Here is a 26,489-nt window from a genome sequence, read left to right as displayed (position 1 = left end):
TTTTTTGAAGAGACGGTATTTATATTTCAAATGGAGTTTTGTACACAGATGGACCCAAAACCAAGATCCCTACGAGCTTATTGAACCTCTTTTTTTTCTGGAGTTTAATCTTCTTTTTGTTTTTTTCTGTCTGGTTCCATCAACATGATTCATTATCTCTACACACAAATGTAATGCCACACACACAAACACACACACACACACATACACAACACATACACACAACTCCTTAGGGAGCAGCTATTGGGAGTCTAATATTGCAAGTGCAGTCTGACTTGTGTCATTTTATGACACAATCTTTCTCTTAGAATGAGTTCCCTGGGAGGGGGCTGTGGAGTAATCAGTGGTCATGTGTGGGAGGCAATGATAGGCCGTTAACCAAGTACCGAGTAGCAGCAGGAGGAGCAGACTCCACTTGGACGGCCACCCTTTCCTAAAAGAAGACAGGAAGTGGTGAAGGAGTACAAGAAGAGGAAAAGCCAGTTTCCACTTCCATGACAAAGGGGGATGCAAACAGAGTGGAGTACAAAGCAGGAGAAAAAACAGAGGAGGAGGAAGAAGAAGAGGTGGAGGAGAAAACTGCCTGGAATCAGGCATCCACCCCAATCCCAGTGCCCCCTGCAGAAATTGGAAGATGTTGCTGCCAGAACAGCTGCTACTGATAGGAACCTAGCTGCAAGTCCTTTGGGGGCAGTTTGAGACCCAGGGAGCTGGTTCCTAATGGGTCCATCATGTTCTTGTAGCGATTTCCACGGTGCTTCATCAGGAAAGGTCCCCAGTCAGGCTGAGGGGAGCAGACCAACTTCAGACGCTGCAAGAGAAAACAAAGTCCCTGTTGTAGTTTAAGCCTTGCATCATGGGTAAATTGGCATCCTGCAGTGTTGTCTGCTGTCAGTTTGTTAACCGTGTCTGTTTTTCAGATATTCTCCTGCGTCTGCTTTATTCCACCTTTAAATATTGCCCACTAGAGCTAATATGATATTAGAAAATCATACAAAGTCCATGTTATAGGTAAATCCTGTATATTGGGCACTGAAATCTGTCAGATGACGGCTTCTAATGCAGTGACACTCTATTCAGTAAGTAGTTTGTCTTCTTTAAATGAAAAGTGGGTATTTATAACACTTTCCAAACTGTGATATTAACAATGCACACATTTACAAATTACACAAAGCGGCTTGAAAATTTGGGATACCACTTGAACTTTTCACATTTTGTGGTGTTACACATCTCATCTTTTTTTTTTTTCGGCTCTTATGTGATAGACTAAAACAAAGTAGTGCATGATTGCTAAGTGGAAAGAAAATGATACACATTTTCACACTGTTTTTACCGAACAAAAAGTGTTCTGAACACTTGTGTTCAGACCTCTGAACCAATACTTTGGAGAAGCACCATCAGCTTTAATCACAGCTGCAAATCTTATGGAGCATGTCTCTACAAGCTTTTCTCATCCAGAACTGATTCCATGGCAAATCTGGCTGTATGTTTAAAATCTCTAAATACTCCAGAATAGAGAAATGTGTTGTCTCTTCTGGGGGTAAAAGAAGAAAATAACCTGTCCCTGGTTTCCAATCTTGCAGATTGTCCTTGGCACATGATCTGGTTTAACTTTTCTCCTTTTCCCATGTGGTATCTGAGAACTATTGGAAATCTGAGGTGGGGTTGGTACTGCATTGACCTATGCTGCAGTGGGAGGGACCTGTGTGGACCTAAACAGAGTTCTGCACCAAAATTCTTGTGAAATATGAGATGTACCGGGTGGAAAAGATTTGTTACTGCCACCTCGAGTAAAATAATAGATTTTTCTGTTCCTGGAGGGCAAGTATTTGCCTTTAGGCTCTTGGTCCTGATGGAAGCTGTACCTCCACCCCACTCCCAAGTCTTCTGCAGCCTCTAGCAGGTGTTATTCCACTATTTCCCTGCATTGCACTCTATCCATCTTTCTATCAACTCTGAGCAGCTTCCCTGACCCTGCAAAGGAAAGCACCCTCCCTGCATAAAAGCTGGCCAGGGTGGCGTCTTCAGTTCAAACGGTCCGATCTGGCCTGAGTGACTTGATACTACGTTTTTAATGTGTCCTCTACATTGACGCAGACAGACCTCCTTATTACTTTCCTTCAACAGCAGCTTTCTTTTTGCCACTCTTCCATGAAGCACAGATTTGCGAGGTGCAGAGCTAATGGTTCTCAACAGATTTTCCCACCCGAGCTGTGGATCTCGGCAGTTCCTCCAGCGTTACCATGGGCCTGTTGGCCGCTTCTCTGGTTAATGACCTTCCTGCTCAGCCAGTGAGTTTGGGCAAAGGACCATCACTTGGTAGGTTTGCAGTTGTGCCATTTTTTTTTCATTTCAGGGTTATAGATTGTACAGAGTTCAATGAGAAGTCCAAAGCCAGGGATATTATTTTATAACTGAAAAATGTTTTAAACTTCACCAGAATTTTGTCTCTGGCCTGTCCGGTGAGTTCCTTCATGATGCTTCCTGTTCATTAATGCCTTCCAACAAACGGTCTTTTCAGTAAAAAGCTGCATTCATGCTGAGATAAAATTTTGTGGATTGCAGGCCTATACCGCATAAAGGTTTAATAAAGTTTAATGCAGAGCTATGCTTTTGCGAGGATCTGCACATGCAGCGATAAACAAGTGAAATACTAAGTGGAATTACAACCTCTTTTAAAATTCAACAGAGGTTGTTTTTTGTTTTTTTTTGTGGCGATTCTGCACATTCACCCCAGAAGGAGTTTACTCTGAGGGTTCTTCCCACTGTTCAAAACGATGTTCATATGAGGCTGCTTAAAGCAGGTTTGGGAAATCATTTAATCATGTTTAAAACGTGCATTTCACACGCTTTTTGAAACAGTCCCAAGAATCAGACATCTCAGTTGGATGGGTCTAAACTGACAGAGAGCAGAAAAGGGTAGAATATGTGCAATCTGTTAGGTTTGGATAGAAAACCTTTTAACCAATCTGACTGTAGGATTTGATTGAATTGACTTTGTAAAGTGCCTTGAGATGACATGCTTTGAATCGGCGCTCTTTAAATGAAATTGAATTGAATTAAAGTTGCTTTGAATTATACAGAAGGGTGTTGGAGACATAACAGAGCGGAGGTAAATTGAAACTGATGGCAAATAGAAACATGGCAGCTTCATTGTTAAACTGGATATTAGAAGCACTTTGGCTGAGGGATGCATAGAGGGTAATACGATAATCAGGAGAGAAAATTAAGGAATGACTTCATTAATTAACTTTAGATCAGAGGAGAGCTTACATTCATGGTTATTTTCCAAGATAACAAAAGGAATCTAGACAAAAATCTGTAATTGATGCTCATGTCAGCGATATTGAGAAAACAAAGCTGTTTGGACAAAAAGCCTGCGATCATCATCGGCCATTAATCAAAGCGTTTAGAAGAGACTCGGAAGGCTCCCAGAAATATGAACGAATTAATCCTCAGCCTGCAGCTTGCCTCTCCATGCTAATGAGAGAAGGGTGAGACTATTGATTTCCCAGTGTGAATATGTTTGTGTGTGCATGTGTGTCAAAAACTAAAAAAAAAAATCCGAGACAACATCCTGCCACAGTTTCATCTTCATTATTACCTCGACCATGGTGCCAGGGGCCAGGTGCATCTTAATGGCAAACATGATGGGGATCCAGATCACTGAGCAAATAACCATGAGCCAGCCCATAACCATAGACCAGGTGGGGTATGTGTAGTCCTCGTATGTCATCACTTTCCACTGGTACAGACTGAGTCCCAGGATGCCCTGCACAAATAGCAAACCAGCGGCTACTTTTAAAAACTTGGTTTCGAATGTATTAAAGAAGTTCATACAACAGGTAATTATTTATGTATATGGCTATGTTCAGACGTATGAAACAAATCTTCATTAATGGTAAACAGTTTAATCATAAGGTTTTATGCAAACCTTTCTGGTTGAAATAAAGGGATTTTGGGGGCATTTTATTCTACAGTTAGAATGATTGTTCAGGAATAAAACATTTTCCGGATAACATTTGATGTCCCTTTCGAGTAGAGATCCTGTGAAAATCACAACAAAAGTCAGTGAATTTACAAAGAAATAGCTGAAGAAATAAATCGAGTTGGTGCAACAGCCCAGTCAAAGCACAGACCACTACTCGATTGAAATGCTGTGTTGAAACCTTAAGAGAACCAGATCTAAATCAAACCTCAGCAAACCGAGGCAACAAAGTAAAAAAAAACAAAAAAACAGTTGATCAGAGGTTTTTCTTTGTGACCTGAGAGGTCATTTAAAAATTCAATAAGTTTTAGCAGCTAAAGTTGGTTTTACAGGGCATTGGATTTTGTGGTGGACTTCAGTTTCATTTTGGCTTAATTTTCCTTAAAAAAATAATTCTATGTTGAAATCACAGTCGTCTGGTTGGCACATTTTTAAATAAAAGAAATAACAAACTGAAACTCAATGCTAGACAATTTCTCACCTCACAGACTAAATCTGCCAGGTGGTTAGGAAAGGAAATAATTTCTCCTTTTTTTGGATGCATTTCTTTGCAACTTTTAATATGATCTGAACAACTGGTTTCTTAAAATATGGATCCTAACTGAGTTTAAATTGAACATCCAGCTGTGCATTTTTGTTCCCCTAACAAAAGGACAATGATAGAAAAAAACGCAGCTGGGTAATGAAGGATAGATTTCACAAAATATAATGTTGCTTTTTTTTTTTACAAAGTACATTAGAGATTGCGACAGCTAATTCTGTTTTGCTTGAGGGCATTTTAAGTGGCACGGCACTTCAGTAGATTAGCTGACATTAATGAACGCAACAACTTTTCGCTTAGATTCCAGCTGTTTATTGTTTTAAACATGTTAGAGTTCAGCCTTATATGTTTGAACTACACTTTGGCTAAGATGAACCCCCCCCCCCCACCCCCCAAGCCCTGATGGATGGCAAAAATTAAGGAAATGTTGACGATGGCAAAGATTCTATTACTAACTCTAAATACAATTAATCTGTGTATATTTACTTTACATTTGTCATCTAAATGTTTCCATACATATTTGCTACTCATGTAATGAGAAAATGTTTTATTCTGCTTGTGGCACTTTAAATATTGATTTGCTACTTTAAATTGTTTGAACAATTTTTTTTCTCTTTTGACTACAGAGCAATGGTGAGTTTTTCTAACTTCTTCCCCCTAGCTATGACTGTAATAAGGCGGCGGTATCAGGTGCAAAAATGATGAAGGTAACTTGCAGGAAAGTCTTCGTTAGAAGTTTTCCTACTTTTAATCAGAGAAAGGCGTCATTGGGACTGGAAAATCATCTTAATTTAATACAGAATGGACCTATAGTCATGATTTAGGGTTTGGCTTCTTTGTTTTGGACTTTTCTGGATTCAGCTCTGTCACCTGTCAGCCACAGAAACCATCCAATTAGCTCAGTCCACTCCTCAGTCATCAGTCCAGACCAGCTCCACCTGATGCCACTAATGGTTCCTACCTGCTCACCTGTTCCTCCAGCCTTCACACACCTGCCTCACTCAGCCACTCACGGTCAGATCGGCTCGTCATCTCGCTTGTGCTCTGCTGCCGTGATACTGTCAGTTCTTGTGTGCTCAGTCTGCATCTATCATTCTCCATTTTTCAATAAACCCTTTTTAACGTACTCTGTGTTGGCTAATTTCGGGTTCACACCCCCTAACCTGACACCTCTCCAAAAACCACATCCATATTTCAATGTTGCTAAAGTTTCCTAAGCTCCATGGACTTTTCTCTCATAAGGATTAAATATGTTCCTACAGCAGTGTAAAAAACTTAAACTTACCACTGGGTGGATGTATGCAATTAAAAGAAACAATTAACAAAAAGAAAAGAACTCTAATCGGTTTTCTTGTGTCTTTTAATGTCGATAAAAGAGTCTGTGCACTGAAATCAATTTTTGGGAGGGTAGGTTGCAACTTTATGAGTTACAGCAAAGAAAACTGACCTGATGCTGTTCGATATGTAACAAACTATATCTAAATAGAGTTTGATTAATTATACAGTGAGGTCTGGCTTTAATCCTTATAGTTACCAATGAATTTAATCACGCCAAGAAACAATCTGTTCATCTGTTTTCTAGACTCCAGTTATTTTGAAAGCACTTTGAAAGCACATATTATTTCTTCCGAGGCATATGTTTAATTTTTTTGCTATATCATGACTTATTTTTTATTTAAACATTGGAGAGAGAAAAAATAAATAAAGTCCCAAACTGTTCAACATGACTGAGTAATTTCTTGCATGTTTCTTCCAAACTTTTTTGGAGGAGGTTTCTGTCCCATATGCCAAAAACAGAATGATGGATGGTGATGAAAACAATGCATTAAACATTTTATTTTACATGGAATTTGTGACTGTATTGATAAACAAATCAATTTAGCCAATTTATAAGTGAAAATGGAACATGTGGAAAACAGAAGTCAGTTAGAAATGGATCAGCTGCAGGAAGTTCATAAATAAGCAGAGAAGCAGGACAAGCAGGCAGTCTAAGTTTTGCTCCATTTGTCAGCATCAGCTCTGCTAGGATGGTGCAGTGTTTTTTTTTTTCTTATGTTTATGTAAATTATACATATTTATTCAGGCCAGGGTCCAGCTCTGACATATTAGCAAAATCTGTGCAAGAGAATTTACAACGTCTGCTGGACAGCACCGAGAAACCAAAGCAGGTCTCACAGAAAGTATGCATATTTTACGCAGATAAAACTGTTTTCTGCTTAGTCCAAGATGCTTAAGTAGAACGAAATCGGCAGCTGCAGTGAAGTAGGTGTGTTTAGGTAGTTGTAGAAACAAACATTTGAAAAAGTGTTGGCACCACGGGAACAGGAAGGCGGAAGCCTTTTTCAGCTCCAGTGTTTGAGTAGCACTTTCTCACCTGTTACCTGTTATTGAATGCAAATGAATGCACTTGGAAGGTGAAACGCAAGTGTGTGTGTGTGTGTGTGTGTGGGGGGGGGGGGGGGGGGGGGTCTGGGGGAAACGAGATGATCAAAAACTAACATACCGTCAGGATTGTCGGAGTCACAAAGGCCCAGCACACTCTCCAAAATCGGTTTGGCTGGAAACCAATCATCATTTCGATGTCCTCGCAGAACCTCTGCAGACCTGTGCAGCACAAAGAAAACACGCAAAGAGAGATAAAATCAAAGAAGAGAAATGATGGGAAGACGGAAAGTGGAAACACAGAGAGTGACCTGGGTTTGATAAGGTCCCTTGAAAAGTAGATCAGCAAATTTTCTGTGTGTGTGTGTGTGTGTGTGTGTGTGTGTGTGTGTGTGTGTGTGTGTGTGTGTGTGTGTGTGTGTGTGTGTGTGTGTGTGTGTGTGTGTGAGGGAGCAGATGGCTTCATTCCTTCGTCTTTATTGACGGATAACCGTGAGTGACATGAAGAGGCCGAGTCACACGATCATTTCAATATGTAACCTGTGCTGATGCTCTGACACGCTGGAGTCAAGGCTCTTGCTTGGTAACTGCCACCTGACACACACCTGAGTCCTTAGCTCCTTTTACATTTCAAGTTGCACATCACAACAGAGACCCCTGGTGGTCACACGGGTAATGTCAGGGGACCAGCATGAAGGACGGTGGGGCAAATCCCAATTTCCGCTGAAAGGCCAACGGTAATCACAAAAGTCTCCCGGCTGTAATTGGTGTCCCTGCTGAAGTGTTCGGCTGCGTGTGTGTTCATGATGCCTCAGGCTGGAATACAAACAAATAATTGGACCAAACTCTGGTACACCACATGTGACCGTGAGGCGTTCGCTTCTCCTGGCACCCCTGGTAAAGATGTGTAAAAACACCTAAAACAGAGCTGCTTTGTTGTTTTGTTTTTGCTGTATGAAAATCTCACAGTGGGGATTTTGTTTTAACTCAACCTTTAATATGGGAACATTCATACTGTAGGAGAAAAATCTAATGTTAGAAAAGTAATTGTTTCTAGCAAAATACCTGGTGTCATAAGTATTTATAGCACTAAAAATCCCTTTAAAATTATCTAAACTTTTTTAAAGAGTGTGCTTCAGGGCTGTCTTAATTAGCCAACTACTAATTAGTTGATTGGAAGTGGAGATTAAAAACAATTTTCTATTCTACCGTCACAAACAGAATGGAGTTTGATCAGATTTTATGCGGAACCATGTGCTTTGATCAATTGACACCAAGATGGAGCTTTTCAGGCCCTCCAGGTGTTTTTTTTTGTGTGTGAAACACAGGATAAATATGTGGAAAACATGCTTATGCTGCATGTTTGGAGGTGGATTATGTGTGATGCTGCAGGCCTACTTCTCTTTCAAAGGCTCTGGGAACCTCGCGTGAGGTCACTCTTAAAAATACCAACAGATTTTAATATAAAAATCCAGTGGCCTTTACCGGACAGTTGAAACTGGGTCGTCATATCGGTATTTCGGCACGATAATGATCCAAAACAGAGGACCAAATCAGCACAGAAATGATTCACTAAACACAAGATCAACCTCCTTTCAGGCAATCCCACTCTATAGAAAACTGGAGGGATGAACTGAAGAGAAGAGCCAATGACAGGAGCCAGGACTTCAGGTGATCTTGAGTTGAGCAAAGAGAAATGACCAAAGATTCCTCTCTCTGAATGCTTCAACCTCGTGAAATGTTACAGGAGAATATTAACTGTCAAAAGTATTGACAATAAGTTGGAACTGGTTTTCTTAAAAAAACATATTTCTTAATGTGAATTTCTTTCTATATTTAGCAGTGTCAGATAATCCTGCTGTAAAAAAATAATTAATCTTAATGCCTTATACACATCTTTGTCAGAGGTATTACTACAAAGAAGTCACTACAACTAAAGATTCTGTGTATTGCTTTTCATTTTCTTGGACTCTATCTAAATGACAAAGCAGTCTTTATACACAATTATTAATAGCAAACATCATAAATCTACTGTCCTTGTACCTTTTTTTGTTGTTTTATCAAAATAGTTATGTGCCCTTATGCAGGGGTTATCAGAACAAGTCAGCTACAGCTTGCACACAGATTTGGTAAATGTTTTTTATGTCGGACGTCCCCTGGATCAACGCGGACTTAACCCACTACACCACAGAGAGACTTCTTTTACCAAAACAGGCCTCCTTTATAAATGAGATTTTGTATCTAAATAAGACAACCTGTCACAATAGGAGAAAAAACAATGGTTATAAAGTACAACACTACTGGTAACGAAATAACCCTTATTAAATGCTCACCCTCACAAAAAGGATGTAAAACTAAAAAAGGAAACTAAGTCTGGTGTTTCTGGTGCAACTCAGGAGCCACCAGCTGATCTATAACCATTCAGGCTTGTTGCTTAAAATGCAAAAGCATAAAAAGGTCCTGTTGCAGGTCATTTACTCACCGTAGAGGTAGGAAATCCCAGTGAGCTCAAAGATGGCAATGATGACCAAAGAATAGGAGGCTGCGTACGTGTCTACCAACTGGAGCATGTACATCCCGCTCTTTAAAGGTTCACACACACACACACACACACAAAAAACATTAGTAAGACAGTTGAGATATCCGTCTACATTAAAACAAATCTCTTTTAAATCTTTTTATTGTCCTTTCAGGTCAGTGCATAATACAACCAAGGACATCAAAGGTAAGAGCCCTCCATGAGACTGGATGTAGCATCCTGGAATCCTGGGCGCTAAAGGCCGTGACTTAGATATACATGCAGACAAACTTATGCTTAAGTCATACCTCCGTTATCATGGGAAAGCCCAGGATGAAGAAGCAGAGGCAGCAGATCAGCGTGAAGACCGGTTTATGTTTCCTCAAGTATAAGGGGTACTCGTCCGACACGGATGTTACGATGGTCTCGATGGTGGCAAACTGGAAGCGGTTTGAGGAAGAGGAGGGATAATGTAATGGGGCGGCAGAGAAGAGGGAATGAGGAAGAAGAAAAACCCATCACATATTTTCTCTGGTTGTCTCTCCCTGCTGCAGAATTGCCGGCCCGCAGCCAGCAAGTGCGGCTCATTTAAATGCGAGCAGCTGCTGCTGTCAAAATTTCCGCATCCAGTGTTGTGAAGCATTTTTCTTCATTTATCCAATAAACACTTTTTAAAGTAATTTAATTCACTTCCAGAACAGTTAAAAAGAACATTTATATAACTCTGAGCAGGAGAAGAAAACAAAAAAAAGAAGAAGAGAAGTTTGGATTACAGGGAAAGCGACCTGACATGTGGGAGTCAGCCTGGAGAAAAGCAAATATGACATAATGGTGAAAGAGCCTCTGAGCCCAGAGGAGTGCAGCGGATGAATATATAAACAGGCAAATTTAAAGAGGCTGGTGTTGTGAGAACATATGCATGAGAACACAGTGAAAACGCAGCGACACGGAGCTAGATCTGCCACTTCCCCGTTCCTCTCCTTCCTTCTGAGCTCCCAAAACTAATTTCCTGTCAACATCCCAAGCCTATTACTGCTGAGCTGCTTCCTACAACAAAGCCGGCAGCCCTCTCCTCCGAGCTGCCACTGCCAAGGCAAAATAACATCATCATTTACTGTTTCTGTTGACTCGTGTCCTAATGTGCCACTGTGCCCTCTGCTCCTCTGCTCAGCTCAGGAGCATCACAATGCACTTAAAGGAGGTGGTGCATTATGGGGGCCGTGTTTGCTCAGGATCATACTTGGAAGTACTCTGAACTCTAAAAAAAAAAAAAAAAGAAAGAGACTGAGGTGTTTGTTCAACGTAAAGTCAGGTAAATTAGCACGGTCGTTCACAAACATCCATACATTTTATACCGTCTTACTAAACTGTTTCTGTTTTAGATCAGGTAATATGACCGAAATATTTCATTTTTAATATTTGTTAAGTGAAATGTAAATAGGGCAAACCTATGGATGCAAGGCAACACCTCAGTCACGTATACTTCCTCCTTTTGCGACATCATGGGAAAAAATCAAAGGAAATCGGCCAAGATATCAGACAGAAACTTGTGGACCTCCAGAAGTCTGGTTCACCTCGGTTAAAACATTTATACCCAAGTAGAGGATTTCTGTTTTCCAGAAATGAACGTCATATATATAAAATAATCAACAATACCTGAAAATGTTTTTTTTTTTTCTTCTATTTGTTCCTTTTTTGTTCCCATCACTCTTAAGTCCACTAGATAACAGAGGGCAATGATAAATGGAACAAAAGGACATGTAGGTGACGTTCACAGATGAACCTAATTCACTTTAACGGTGATGTGTCTGTGCAGATTCTCAGTTATTCGGGTGATCGTAACAGCACACAGGCCTAAATCGGAGGCAACCGGACTTTCGATCGGTTCTTTCTGAAAACGTTTTGACACCTATACAGGAGTCTTTAACGGTGAGGTGTATTTTACTGCTTTTTAAAAAACTTTTAGATCTAATTAGCTCGACTCCTTCTAATCACACGCAGACAGCCTTTGTTCAGCTACCTGGAGAGTTGGAGCTCTTGAGCAGACAGTCACAGCAGGTAGCGTACACGGGTAATTATGGTAATTGGGTCAATGCCTGCAGTGTTTACACATCACTGGATGTTACCTGAAAAGTTGAAGGTTTACTCTGGAGCAAACAGAAGTTGGGAGATACATAGAGATAAGTTCAAATTCAAAAAAAAAAAAAAAACATTTATCGTCTTCTTCCCTAAATCCTGTTGATCCCATCTTTAATGCAGGATTCCAAATAAAATACCAAAGGTTGCCTTAACCGGGTTTGAAATTTGTCAAACAGGTGGGGCTATAGACAAAATGATGCATTTTGGGTAGAAATAAAAACAATTGTGAAAAGAAAAAGGTGCACCAATCAACGCTGGAAACCATTTGGAGTTCAACAGACTAAAAGTTGAAACATTCAAACTGTATGAAGCAATAATTGTTCTTCATAACTTGGGAAAATTGTCTCCTTCATGACATTCTCTTTTCTCTAAACAAAGAACTTACAAGTTTCACTGTATAACTTGTTTGTAGAATTAGCCCCATCTGTGACATAGGCTTCAACACACAATGACATCAGAGATTTCTTAGTAAAAAAAAATATATTAATCTCATTTGCTCCATTATCCACTTTTTACCATTGTTATTAAATCACTAGAACCATGAAGGGAGATAATGATCAAAGGCATCTATTAGGTGTTAGTTTGAAATGGAGAAATCTTAATTAATAACTTATCACTTAAGGCTAACAATAGTCAGGAATCTATTTTACTTTCAATTCTAGATAAACTTCATACAAATTATCTAAACACCTCATTATTACTATTTAAAACATTATTTCAAGCATTGTGGCAGTTTCTCCACTTGCTTTTTATCACAAAAGGTCAGCTCTGACTCATTTTGACTCTTTCCTAGCACTTCAGGAAAAACACCTATTTAAGACTTGGCCTAAATCGTCTCTAAATATACCAGGGGTGCCTCTTATATATTAATATAATGAGCAATATATATATATATATATATATATATAAGATTTTTTGTCACAATTTTTGTAATCTTTCATTTTAAATTTCAAGAATCACTAAAATAAGCCTTTTAATTTTACAAAAACTACAACAAAGAAGAGAACATGCTGCTATCATCAGTGTCTTTCTGGTCAGACCTAAATAACATGAAATACTTTGAATGACTTTTATTGCACTTGCTACTAGTCACTTCAGACAAGTATTTTTTTTTAAGTATGATTAATTGAGACAAAAGCTAAATTGAATAAGAAGTATTAACTGTTTGTTGGGGCAGAAACAATTTGCAAAGGTTAGTTTAACAAAGATTTCAGGGACTATGTGTAATTTATAAAGGCTGCTAAGTGCATTTATTTTTTTAAAGATGGTGATTAAAATATATGTTTTTTGAATACTTCATAGTAAACATGTCGAGGCTTGAGTCACACAAGCAGTGTTCCTCTCCTGTAATCAGTTGCCTGGGATCTTATTATCCCAACCATATCACTGAAGGGATGTTTTGTGTGAAGGTCAGTTACTATTTTGGAACAATGTTGTAAAGCTTTTCTGCCCCCAAGTGGCTAAAACAATCCCTGTGCTTTTTGTCTTCTGTTTCACATCTTTAGATGGCAATACTGATATTGACCTGAACACCGTTGTTTCTTAACTGTAGATTTATGACCATAAATTACACGGTGCACTAAGATAGAAAACCTTTCGCTGCAAATTTTAATTTTACAACACGTTTAAGTTTAAATGTGATAAGTGTACAATTTCTTTTATTCATTCATCTGGTATTTTGAGGACATGTAAACTGCAAATATGCGGCGCATACAACAGCACAAAGGAAGTCAAAAATGCACAGTTACCATGGTATCAAGTCCAAGAGTCAGGAGCATGAGGAAGAAGATGATTGCCCAAAAAGGAGACAGGGGAAGTCTGGTCAGAGCCTCAGGATACACCACAAAGGCTATGCCTGGACCTGAGAAAATGCACCGAAACATATAAAAGCACGTTTGGTACGCAACATGAACACAGATGTTTTTACATGATCTCCAGAGGAGATTAAAACAGGGGAACATGTCTCACTGGGCAGCATTCATCACCTGTTTCTGGCTAATGGCTCGGTTATCTTACCCTCATCTGCCACCTTCTCTATTGGCACCTTCAGTTCCTGAGCCATGAAACCAATAACAGAAAAGATGACAAATCCAGCAAATATACTGGTCGCACTGTTGGTACACGTCACTATAATGGTGTCCCTGCAAGAAACAAAAAAAAAAACAAAAGCCAGATGTAGCATAAGCAGATAATATTTTGAACTTGTAAAAGAATTGTAATAGTCCAGTAGATGCTGGAGCATGATGGGGGCCAGAGGTCTGCAACCTGTGGCTCCGAAGCCGCATGTGGCTCTTTAGACCCTGCACTGTGGCTCTTAATAACGTTGGCCAAAAATGCTGAAGAACCGATCAAGATTTAAAACGGAAGATCATTTTAGAAAGCTAGCTTTAACATGCATTTAGTCATGCAATATATGCATAACATTTTCACCAAGAATGACATTAATAGTGTATAGAATTACACTTTTTTATCAAGTATTTTCTTTAACAGTAGGTTGCAAACGACGTGTTTTTTCATCATTTTGATGCCACTTGTTATAACACAATGTGCTAAACCCAAAAATAATAGTAAAATTGTTGTTCTTTAATCTAAAAATATTAACAAATGTGCTACATTTAATATAAAAATTAGTTCTGGAGTTTCAAAGAGATGTGCAACTTTAAACAAATCTAGTTTTGCTGGACGGACGGCAGATGTGTCTCTTAGTGTTGTAAAGGTAGCGACCCCTGAGATAACTTAACAGCTTTAACAGCGCCCTCTGGTGGCAGATGGAAAAACGTCGTGTAAATCAGAAATGTGATAGTAAAAGATGACCACTAGGTGGTGCACCACCTCAAGCAAAGACATATTTCTGCTGCTTTGTTCTACTACTCGAGCCAAACCAGTAATTTTCCTTTGAACAAAACTAGTTTAGATTAGTGACAAGTGAAAATTGTGAAAACTGTGACCATTAAATAAAGAAAAACCACTGAACTATGGTGACTAAAAGTGATATATTTATTGCAACATTTCTATCACACGTACAGATCATGCATCTGTGGAGTCAGGTTTAATATGTCTAATAGATGCATAGTTTACCTTTTAAGTGTTTACCTGTAGCAGTTATTGTGGAACTTATTGTAGGAAGAGAGAGTAATGAGGCCTCCCCATGCAGCTGACAGAGAGAAGAAGATCTGAGTGGCAGCATCTTTCCACACCTGAGGAGGAGAAGAGGAGCTACAGGTGAATAATTTGTATTCATTTATTCTATTATTCTTGCTGCAGAACCATTGTGTGTTGTAATAAAATAAAGGCAGGGACACTGTGTACCTTTGCATCATTAAGTTTTTCCCATTTTGGTGTGATGAAGTAAAGAATGCCGTCGGCGGCACCTGGGAGGGTCACTCCTCTGATCAGAAGGATGACCAGCACCACATAAGGAAATGTGGCTGTGAAATAAACCACCTGGCCAGAGGGAAGAAAGAGCAACATGTGGGAGGTGTGAACAGAAAAAGAGACACGAACACAAACCTTTACGTAGTAAAAGTACCCATACTTTCTTACCTTTTCAGATTTATCACAGATTTATTGCTTAAAACCAAAAAGATCTCAATGCATTTCATTTGGATTTTATAACCAACACAAAGCATCACATAACTTGTGAAGTGAAATAAGAATAATAATCTGAAAAGTGTGAATTCTTTTCTATTTAGCCTCTTTTACTCTTATCCCACTAAACAAAATCAGGTACCACCAACTGCCTTCAGAAGTCACCTAATCAGTAAAGAAAGTCCGAATGTGTTTAATTTAATCTCAGTTTAAATGCGGCTCTTCTGTGAAGGCCTCAGAGCGTTGTTGGAGAGCATTAGTGAACAAACAAGCTGGTAAAAACCAAGGAGCACAGCAGACCTGTAGGAGATAAAGTTTTGAGTGCAGTAGTTTATGGGATGGTTAGGAGCATCGTTCAATCTGTCATCTGAAAATGGAAATAATGCGGGGAGCTGTTTGTGACAGCAAGCAAATATGGCACAACACATTGAAACCACAGTGGTGGAAGCTACATACGGAGCGATAATGGAAGAAAACCTGTTAGAGGCTACAGAAGACTTGAGACTGGGGAAAGGGTCTTTTATAAACAATGTTAAATAAAATTGTGTTTTAAAACACTTGTAAAAAGACTAAAATGCACTCTGGGATATGATCCTGCAACCTTCAGGTCGCGAGCAAACCAGACAACCTTAAACCCTCTTTGATCTTCATGAAAGCTCACAAAATCATGAACAGAAGGACACGACTGTATAAAAACAATATCTAAGTTGTCTAGTTCTAAAACAATATTTTTTGCTGATGTGTGTTTAGCTTTTAAAATCTTCCATAACTTCTGAGCAGAAGAGCAGAGCAACAAGGTCGACTATCAGATGGGAAACACAAAACTGCCTTTGGACAGTCCAAAAAAGAATAGAACAACCTTCCTACTCAATTGAAAGTTAATACAGACTACACAATCTTTCTCAGGGGGAAATGGACTTTAAAACACGAATTATGTGATAAATGACTCTTCTTGAGACGTATTTTTATGTGGCGAAATGTTTATTTATTAAGATTAACATTGTCTGTCTGTGTGTGTTGTAACTTATCTTGAATTTTCTTTTCCTTCTTACCCACCAGAGTGGCTGCAGATGAAAATTAGCTTAAGAAGCAAAATCTGGTGCAGCTACGTTATTAGAGTTTAATAGTTTCTATACATTGTCTGTAATCAAATAAATAAATATTAAATATGATATCAAATATCCAAGACAACCACTCTAAACATACAGCCAGAGCTACAAGGGAATGGTTTAGATTCACTCATAAGCATCTGTCAAAAAGGGCCAGACCTGAATTCCATTGAAAATCTGTGGCAGGACTTGAAAACTGATGTTCACAGATGCTATCCCTCCAAACTGACTGAGCTTGAGCTCTTTTACAAAAAGCATGGACAAAGTCTCAGTCTCTAGAGGTTTTTGAAAGCTTTGAAGCTTTTTGAGACATACCTCAAAGGTTAGAAACTGTATCTACAGCAAAAGATATTCACCCAGGGGGGGCTGGATACAAATACATGCACTTTACAGCCATGGACTGTTTTGTGTTGGTCTGTCAAATCCTGGTAAAATACACTGAGGTTTGTGGTTGCTGCACAAAAAAGTAAAAGAAATAAAATAAAATAATGTATGCAGTATGAATACTTTGGAAGACTCTGTTGAAAAACAGCTAAAACATTTTTATAACCATGCTTCTAATTTATCTGTATTTCTTTGTATGTGTGAGGACTTTTTAAACGTTCGCTGTAGTCTCTAAAACTACATTTTTATGGTGCAAAATATTTCGTCTCGAACTTTCTGTAGGCAAAATGATGTTCAACACTGCCTGACAAAAAAAAGTATGGTGGTGTTTTCTTGGAACAACTTTCCAGTATTTTGCATTTTTCAAAGGCCTTGTCTCAAAACCCTTACACCATATAGAAGCACTTTCTTCATTTAGGATGAATTCATGATGGTTAGACAGTTTCCTGCATCTCAGGAAAAAAAATGCAAAGACTTATGGCTGTCAGATTCTGTAAAAGTAATTTAGGAAGGAAGTTAGATCACTTTCATGCATATACTATTTTATCATTTCAACTTGGACAATAACACTAAAGTAGTTTCATACTCTGCACAAGGCATCATTGGGGCATCACTTTATCTGCTTTTCCTATGCACCATCAGTTAGGAACAGAATAAAATGTGACATACAGTGCTTTGCAGAAGTATTCACCTCCTTGGCTTTGACCTGTTTGCTACATTCTCGTGTCATTTAAATATTTTTTAATCTCACTTTATGTGATGGATCTGCACAAAATAGTCTAAATTGGTGAATTGAAATCAGAAAATATAAATATATATATATACTTTATAACATTTGTAATTGGCTTATTATGAAGCCCCTAAAAAGTTCTGGTGCAGCCAATTACCTTTTAAAATCGCATAATTAGTGAAGTGTGGTCCATCTGTGTGTAATCTCAGTTTCATATGGTCTGTCGGTATAAACACAACTTTTGTAAACGGCCCCAGATGATGCAGCAACATTAAGCAGGAGACATCGCACTATAAGACCAAGGAGCTCTCCAAAGAAGCCAGGGTCAAAGTGGTTAAGAAGACAATTCCAATTCCAGTAACAATTCCAGTTTGTGAGGCAACCAGACATGAAAAACCCAAAGGGGTGAATACTTTTGCAGTCTTTTTAGTTTTTCAGGATTCAGTCTTTAGGCCCTCTTACAAGTTAACCTTATTACTGATACTGACGATTGGTTTTCCTACAGGCCTTTCCCTTGTAAATCTAGGGCGGGATGTTTTTAACTATCAGCGACCAGAGAGCTGTTAGATTTGTTTGCTTTCTTTGTAGTAGTAGACTGAAATTATGAGGGTTTATTTTATTTATTTATTTATTTATTTATTTATTACTCTTCTAAATGGTCTGATGTACAGGGCCATGTGGTTTTAACCTGAACCTCTCAAACAATTTCTTCTGCCTGTGTTGTATTGAATAGCTTTATCCACTAGAGGGCAACATAACACAATCATTTTATACTCTGCCTGATTCTTGGCTTGACCAGACCAGGGTATGGTGTGGATCAATGATTTGGTATTTTATTTATTTTAAACAGCTATGATGAGGCTTTTACAATATGCAGTCTGAGTAATAAAGCCAATTTATAACTTCTCAGATGCAACAGAAATAATCCTAAGATCTAGACAAAGGAAAGTAATCAGAGGAAAAGTGTTTTTTAGTCTGTCTTTTTACTTTGCCTGATGACTTGATTCCTTTGGCTAAAGAAGCGTAGACAATGAGCCAGGCGAGGAGGAGGCAGCCTGCCAGAGGCCAGCGGATGTCCCCTGGGTACTCAATCCCTTTGGAAATATGCAACACGTTGTACCTGCAGGTGTAAGGCAACACATTAAACTCAACTTCAACACAGCTTAAATATCTAATACAGATAAACAATTTTTTTTAAATGTCAAATTGCAAATGTGTTTATGTTTTAGGAAGCCATTCCCATGGGTAAGTCCTACAAGTCAAGAAGGATTTTCAAGAAGTTTCTTAAATAAATCAGTTTGATGCAAATAAAAAATATGTAAAATGTCACTTTCTTTAACTAAAATATATTTGATTAGATTATTGTATTTTAAGGTTCCATTAAAGTGCCTTGCAAAAGGATTCATATACCCCCTGAAGTTGTTTTTTTTTTTTTACACGTTATAACCACAAGTTTCAATTTAGGATTTAGGGGCGTGGATAGCTGAAAGGTGGGAGGTGGAAGATATATGGCTTAATTATTTTTTTTATTACAAATTAAATTCTGAAAAACATGACATGTGCTAACCCTAACCCTAACTCTTTTATTCTGAGACCCTTAATTAAATTCCAGTGCAACAATTGCCTTTAATAGTTACCTAATTCAAAATAAGCATCCTTGTGTGTGTAATTTACTGTCGGTATAAATGCTGCTGTTCTGTGAAGGCACCAGAGAATTGTGAGAGAACATTAGAGAACAGAGCGCTCCGATGGGAGAATTTGCCGACAGGACAATTGTTGGTTGTGCACTTAACAAATCTGCCCTTTATAGAAGGATGGCAGAAAGCTACGACTGAAACAGTGCTCTGGTTAAAAAATGTCCTCTTTGGAGTTTGAGTAAAACTCGTGGTAGAAAGCTGATGCTGCAAATCACTTTAAGCAGACTACACTCTGGAGAAATATGGTGTTGGAGCATCGTGATGTGCTGTGGGAATTCAAACTTTTGGCCTTTAGATGTCTAAAACTGGTGAAGGTGGGAGTGCAAGGTATTGACTCAGGGGGGGAAAAACAGATATGCAGCACACATTCCATATATTTGTTTTAAAAAATGTATAATTTTCCTTCTACTTTCTTGGTGTATCACTTGAAATCTCAATAAAATAGCTTGACGTTTGTGGCTGTAACGCACCAGAATGAGAAACTTTTCAGTGGGTATAAATGCTTTTCGCACTGTACATATTTTAAACTTACAAAAAAAAAAAATGCCTGTGCCACAGAAAACAAATGATGTCTGTCGATGCACAGTTTTGTTTTAATTATTCCTGCTTTTTTTTGTTTGTTTTCATTTTATATGATTTAATGGTTCTTTGAATATAAATTTGGTTGTGTTTCTAAAAGTCCCAAAGTCATTACACTGGATTAAAACTAAAATATAAGAATGTTAAAATTTAAGCCCCTAGTGTTCATCAATCTTCATGTTAAAACCAAATGATGCTCTTTGTATTGAAGAAATCTTTTAATACTAACAAAAATAAATATTCGCCAGTAGATAGCAACCAAACTTTGCTGAGAAATTGAAAATATTCTCTGTTAGAAAACAGACTCACTTGAAGTATTCCTCACTAGGGCTGACGTAGGTCTTGTTGCTGTCCACTGTCATGTTAAGCAGCCTTGTCAGGTTTCCCATGGTGTTTGCGGACAGACAGAAGGTGGAGTTCTTGATGGAAAAGGTGTTTTTGTCCCGCAGGATGCAGGAGTCTGTTCCAATCAGAAAGCAACACATTTGAACTAGCAGAGATGTGCACAGAGGGCTGGAGATTGCTGCTCAGTTTTCCACGCAGTGTAAAATGGGAGTGAACAGATGGATGTGATTCACGGGGGGAAAATAACCGATATGAGACTGCTGCAACATGGAGTTGGTGATGTGAAGCCTCTGAGGCACAGAAAGTTAGAAAGAACTTAAATGCTTCCAGGCTCTACTTTTAACGCTTAACGTTTAGGTTTTTTTCTCAACATCTGTTGCAAAAAGTTTATCTTTTCCATTTAAATTAATTTAAATGAATAATGAAGAATAATCCTTTACCCACAATGTCAGGAGCAACAGACATTACTTGAAAATGTATAGAAACATTTTTTGGTAACATGCATTTTAAAATTGCACAATGTAATGAGAACGTGTTTTGCAAACCATGTGCATCATATTGCAGATCCTGCACAGAGAAGACTACAAATTGCATCCTAAAATCAAATGAGTAGCTTTATTTGTTATTTTTTTTATCGCCAGGAAATACAGTATGTGGCTTTAAGCAGGCACTGGTTTTATTCCGCCAGCAGAGGTCAGTGTCGGGCTCACTGCAGCACTGCAGCAGCTCAGTCCCGTACAGTAAATTTGTCAAGCAAGCAGTTTTACTGCTGAATTCACAGAATCGCAGAAGGCAAATATTACACTAAATCTAACCAGTTTTCATGTTTATTCGACGCACAACGGCGTGAACCGACTACATGTTCAGTTCTTGGCAATTTCCTTGCAGCAAAACGTAGTTTTATTCATGGTTTATCTGACAATTGCGACGTTTCAGACTTCTACAACTGCACTCGGCCTGTTTAAACATTAAACATTAGACCTGTTCGAGAGATTACCACACCGGGGAAGAATTTAAAGCACAGTTCAGTCGAATGCACCGTTATTAATTTGATCTAATACACGGAGGCCTCCGGTACATGTCCTCATCAGCCTGCACCCCATTAGAAAGGCGTCAGACAGATGAGTGAGCAGCTCTTAATTTGTCACTGAGAGCCACACACTGCAGAAGATCGCAGGTCAGGATTCATTATACTGCAGGACACCTCGGCTGAGGGAGTCATGACGCATTGCGCATTGTGGGGAGAGAGGGGGGCTTTTGGTGAACGTGTGTGTGTGAGTGAGTGTGAAGGTGTGTGTCTCACCTAACAGCAGCATGTCTTTGTCCTTACATTCCAGCGTGTTCCACTCATTCCTACAGTTAGCCCATGGCAGTGAGCCCTTCAACGAAGCGAACAGGTAGTACAGTGTCCAGCACATTATAATGTTATAGTATATGGCTATCAAGACAGATATTATCAACATGGCAATCCCGCAACCTAAAATAAATAAACGAGACGAAATATATGAATTACTCTTTAGGGAATTTGAGAGATTCGTGGTTATTGTTTTTATTTTCTGGTTATTATTATTTTTTTACAGTTCATTTTGGTTCATTAGTGGCGCCAGTTTACCTTGAAGAGCGGGAATGCACTTCCAAACCGATACGGGCCCCTGGCTGGCAAATTGGCCCAGCGACACTTCCATCAAAAAGATTGGGATCCCAGCGATGCCCAACATTGTCAGATAGGGAATCAAAAAAGCACCTGGGAAGCACATTAAACAAAGTCAGAAAACAAGCCCCCAAAATATATGATTTAAATGGAGTTTATGTGTCAGTAGATGATCAGACCAACTGATTTGCAACTCAATCTGAGTTGGTAGGGTAAGAATTGCATTATTATCATTTAATTAAAAATCTATTAAGTATTTTGACTGTTTTTTAATAATTTTTATTTTATTAAAATAATTGCTTCTTGGAAAAACAACCCTTTTCTCACCGTTTCACACTTTAACATTGCATATGTTATGTATGTTCAATAAATTTTACTGTCCCTTTTTTAAACAAATATATAAACTTAATTCCTGGTTTTAGGCCTTCAAGCATATTTCAAAGTATTTTTAATGTATTTTAATGTGTATTTATACAAAAAAATCTAAATCCGTTTATGTTATTTATTTAACACTGAAAATAAACCTCAACAAAAACCTTTATAATCCTTTAATAGTTGAGCAGTTTTTTTTTCCTCTTCTGACTCAGAGCTCTTACCTCCACCATTTTGGAAGGCAAGATAAGGGAACCTCCACACATTTCCCAGTCCGACTGCATAGCCAACCATGGACAGAATAAAATCCAGTTTATTGGACCAGTTTCCTCTGGCCTTATTCTCATCACCACCCTCATCATCATCATCATCGTCATCCGCCTAGAGAAAAAAAATGCAATCATTCTCTAAATTAAAAATAAATAAAGCCGTAGCCAAACAGAACCTAGAGCAAACTGCATGCTGAATAAGTAATCAGCCAAGGGTCTAATCTGTGGGGAGTTTAGTTGTCAGTTCGATCAGTTTAATTAAAAAGCACATTTAAAAAGAGCTGACCAAAGCGCCATAAAGCTTGTACAGTAGCAAAATAACAAAAGAATAACATCACAGACAGAAAAGACATCAATTTAGACAAGTACTCCACAAGAATATAACAACATAAACATATACTACTCAAAAAGAAGGCCCTTAATTTGCAAGAGATTTTGGAGCAAAGTAATTAAGTAGCCTCTTAACTCTTTTTGATAAAATGCATATTAAAGGGGCAGAATTACTTGTCTCAGAAAAGTGTCGGGTAGCCCACTATGTGCTGTAGAGATAAAAAAAAATAGTTATTTCATTTTTGTGACTTGTTAAGAATATTTGACCATAGGAAATTTTGAAATCAACATTTATATCTGCGTTCTTTTAACGTCAGCTTCACTATTTTACAAACTGTTTTCTACCACTTAAGAACATAATTTGGGTGCAAGTTTTTTTTTCTGCTTCACAACAGCCAGCAGAGCGCAAATGATCATAATTATAAAACTAAATGTTAGAATCAGACCAGAAATCGAAATAAACCCCAGCGTACGTGGAACTGTGTGTGAGAGGGATGTCCCCGCGGCGACGGGGTGACGAGCCGCAGTCTCACGTTCTGCCTCTCAGGCGGGAAACACCTGGGCTGCTGGGCTGTACCAAGTGCGTCTGCTGACAAATACCGCGAGAGTACGACACCAATACTGCAGTCCAAAGCGCTTTTTGGCTTTTCACATGTAGGGAAAATCTATTATAGCATGTTAACCGAAACAGAGATGTGATTGTAAAAGGGAGGTGGGTATTGTCAACAGCACCGAGTAATTGACCAGATAACAACCTCGGTTTTTAAATGCACGTTTTCTGCTGACCTAAGCGGGATTCAAAGTTTTGCTTGCATTTATTCTCGTGCAAAGGGAGTACGAAAATAAACGAAGAACCAACTGAGGAGTCCTAACTAAAAAACAGTCACAGACGCGTTCTAAGATTTAAGCATTTAAAAGCTCCGTGACCAGCCTCTACCCTGTCCCAATTACGCAGATTGGATAGTTTATCATAAATACCCGTTACGTTGTGGCTTCATAAAATCTCGAGTTGCGGCTTCATGCAAACTGAGTAAATCAAGCCTAATTGAAAACGATGTATTCAAGAATTGTTTCTAGATAATAATAAAAAACATGATCATTGACTAATCTATACATTCAACCGTGTGAAGACAGCTAAGTATAAAACAGAATCTGATAATGAATCACACGCCTCCTTTAATTGCTACGGTGTCACAGCAAAACGGCCAGATCTCAACCTGAACAACCCAGAAATGGCCCAAAGCCGCACAAACTCTGAATGTTAGAGCCGCTGCCAAAGACTTGGGATCCATTCATCTTTCTTTTCCATTTCAATCAGGAGCATCCGCAGCGCACCTGCCTCCAGCAGCCGCCCAGCTCTCCGTTAAGGAAACGGCTCATTTAGCAGACTTACCCCCGCTACAGTCCCGGGCTGAACAGACGTGTTCCCATCTGTTCCCAGTATGATGGTGGTCTGGCTCATAGCCGTCCAGGTGCCCGGGGTGTTGTTTTGTTCCGCGGCGCCCATGAGCGGGTCGCCGGACGAATCCTTACCGAAGGCCGAGTGGATGGCCACCGATCCGGGGACAGGAGGCGCCGGCGTGCTTTTAAACGTCCCATACTCCTTATTGGAGTCCGGTTCTCCCGGTTTATTTTCCGTGGGACAAAAAGTTTTACTCTCGTTGCACGGAGGCGGCGGCTGGGGCGCCGGGTGATGGTGAGGGGCGTGGGGTTGGCACGCCACCGTGTTGTCCGGTTTGTGTGCTGTAAGTCCCGCCGCTCCTTCTTGCTGCTGCATTGGGATGTAGCCCGCAGGAGCGCCAGTCGGTTGTTTGGCCATGTCTCTCTGCTCAGACAAATCCTGGAACAATAAAATAAATAAAAAAAAGTGACAAATCAGCGACAGCAACGGCAACGCTTAGGTAAAAACCATGAAGCCTTGAAGCTGCTGCCGCCCATCTCTGCAGCTACTGGGGTTAAAAATGCCCAACTCTCTGCAGGTTTCTTCCTGCGGTAGGTTTTAGGTTTGGGTACATTTCACTTTTAGGAGGTGCGTTTCTGTAGCCTATGAATGCACAGTATTTGTGTGTGTGTTTTTTTGAAGGGGGAGGGGGGGGGGGGTTGCTTTGCATTGCTTCTCCAGTTCTCGCTTTCTGCAAAATTCTTTAATTTTACGCCCCATTTCCCCCTCGTGTCATTCACACATCCACTGATTTTTATGGCCAATAGACAAGCTGCTGCGGGTCTCCGGGAGGCTTCGCTCTCCCCCGCAGGCATGCGAGATCACCGGCGTTACAGGGGTTGAGCTGGACCCGGGGCGGCGGAATTAAAAAATGGCTCCCCGGGATTTAACGTGGAGGGGGCGGGAAAGCAACCGGAAAATCCTCCAGATAAAAAAAAAATGTCGATTGATTAATGCTTTGTTGTGTCCGTGATTAGTGAAAAAGGTAACATTTTTTTTTTTTTTTTTTTTTTTTTTTTTTTTGCAAAGTTTCCCCTCTTCATAAAACGGAAAAAGACAAAAACGCGTAAACAACGTAAACTTCCAGATCCGGTTCCTTTGATCGGGACTATTGAAAACATCATGCGGGTCTTTGTAAAACAGCCTCAGCGAAGCGCCGACTGAAAAACAACGAAGGAAAGTTTTCTGCGTTTCAGCACCGAGGACAGCGCAACTGTTTCCGCGTCGAAAACTACTTAGAAAAACTGGCAGGATCATTTAAAAGAGCCGATAAAAGAATCTCAGCACGGATTCAAGCGCAGGTTCAAAGCAGAGAAGGTGTTTTTTTTTGTCCACTTACCATCGCATGCAGTACTCTGAGGTCTGGTTGAAAGCAGCTGTAAAAAAAAAAGCAGGAGAGGACTGGAAGCCGAAGTGGTTATTACCGCGCAAAAGCAGCAAGTGAAAAGCTTTTTCTACGGCTCCGTGGGAAAGATTGGAGTAGTTTGCGTCAGTGCAGCGCAAGGTGCCCTTCGCGTGACATTTTCTTGATAATAGGAGTTTGATAAATCATTAGGCTTGGATTCGGGATTTTTAAAGGGGACCAGCGGAGCCAAAGCGACGGGGGGCGCGTTTGTGCGTGCGCGTCTTGTATGTGTTCTGATTACGCACGTTGCATGCGTGAGCGCTGGACAGACATCGCTGAAGCTGATTAATACATCCGTGACTACGGACGTGTAGCTTCCACACGTGCATTGGGACATCCCACATGATCACAGGGTAGCTGCTCGACTGGGATGGCTTCTATGAGTTTAACGCACGAGTTTTAATTCAATGCTGAGACAGGATTTCGGGTATGGGCATAGGGCCTTTTTTAATAGTTGTTCTTTGATGGCATCGGCACCAAGCGTTCTCGTAGATTAAATTAGAACATACTTGGGGGCGGGGGAGGGATTGAGGAACAATAAACATGACACTTCAAGGTTTAAAAGTATTTAATTGGGGTAAAATCAAGGGATAAGTTCACAAAAAAATGCTGAAGAGCAAAAGCTAAAAATGAACTGAACTATAAATAGTTTCTTTCCGCCAAGTCGGTTTTACGCACAGCGCGCCTGAGGTTAGACGCGTCACCAATAGGAGCATTGATCAAGTAAAAAAAAAAAAAAAAAAACTTGGCAAGGTCTTTGCAGAGCTACTCATTTGTTGAAGGCTTACGCAGGAGGGAGATTTTTTTTTTAGGAAATCTCGCGCGTCAGGAGGAGCTAGAGCCAACCACTGGAGCCTTCACTGGAAGCAGTGACAGCAGAGCTTTCAGACACGTTGTAGATTCTAAAACACTGCATTGCGCATACTATTGTCCTGGTCTCTCTGTTACTTGAGGATACAAAAGAAAAGCCAAGAGGCCTTTTGGGATGTCTTTATTTTTTGTCTTTGTCTTATGACTTAAA

At 39.5% G+C, this 26,489-nt stretch overlaps 1 protein-coding gene across 2 annotated transcripts; it reads right to left on the bottom strand.

Annotated features, from left to right (window-relative positions):
• On the bottom strand, positions 1 to 25,738 carry slc6a5 (solute carrier family 6 member 5). 2 transcript variants are annotated; one of them, XM_012870775.3, is made up of 16 exons: positions 25,403 to 25,738; positions 24,016 to 24,462; positions 22,248 to 22,404; positions 21,613 to 21,744; positions 21,304 to 21,477; positions 19,965 to 20,115; positions 18,367 to 18,499; positions 14,878 to 15,012; positions 14,662 to 14,765; positions 13,585 to 13,709; positions 13,317 to 13,429; positions 9,738 to 9,869; positions 9,394 to 9,493; positions 7,033 to 7,133; positions 3,605 to 3,772; positions 1 to 811 (listed from the first exon to the last, which is right to left on the bottom strand). In XM_012870775.3, exons 1-16 carry the CDS (start codon positions 25,403 to 25,405, stop codon positions 656 to 658), a joined length of 2,331 nt encoding a protein of 776 aa, XP_012726229.3. In that variant the 5' UTR covers positions 25,406 to 25,738; the 3' UTR covers positions 1 to 655. The 2 variants fall into 2 exon arrangements, with proteins under 2 accessions (XP_012726229.3, XP_035991864.1); XM_036135971.1 differs by lacking the exon at positions 25,403 to 25,738 and having other exon boundaries at positions 24,016 to 25,002.
• Positions 25,739 to 26,489: the final 751 nt, after the last annotated feature.

The sequence above is a fragment of the Fundulus heteroclitus genome, chromosome 4, assembly GCF_011125445.2.
Source record: "Fundulus heteroclitus isolate FHET01 chromosome 4, MU-UCD_Fhet_4.1, whole genome shotgun sequence".
Taxonomy (NCBI): domain Eukaryota; kingdom Metazoa; phylum Chordata; class Actinopteri; order Cyprinodontiformes; family Fundulidae; genus Fundulus; species Fundulus heteroclitus.
This window is presented reverse-complemented; position numbering and strand designations above follow the sequence as displayed.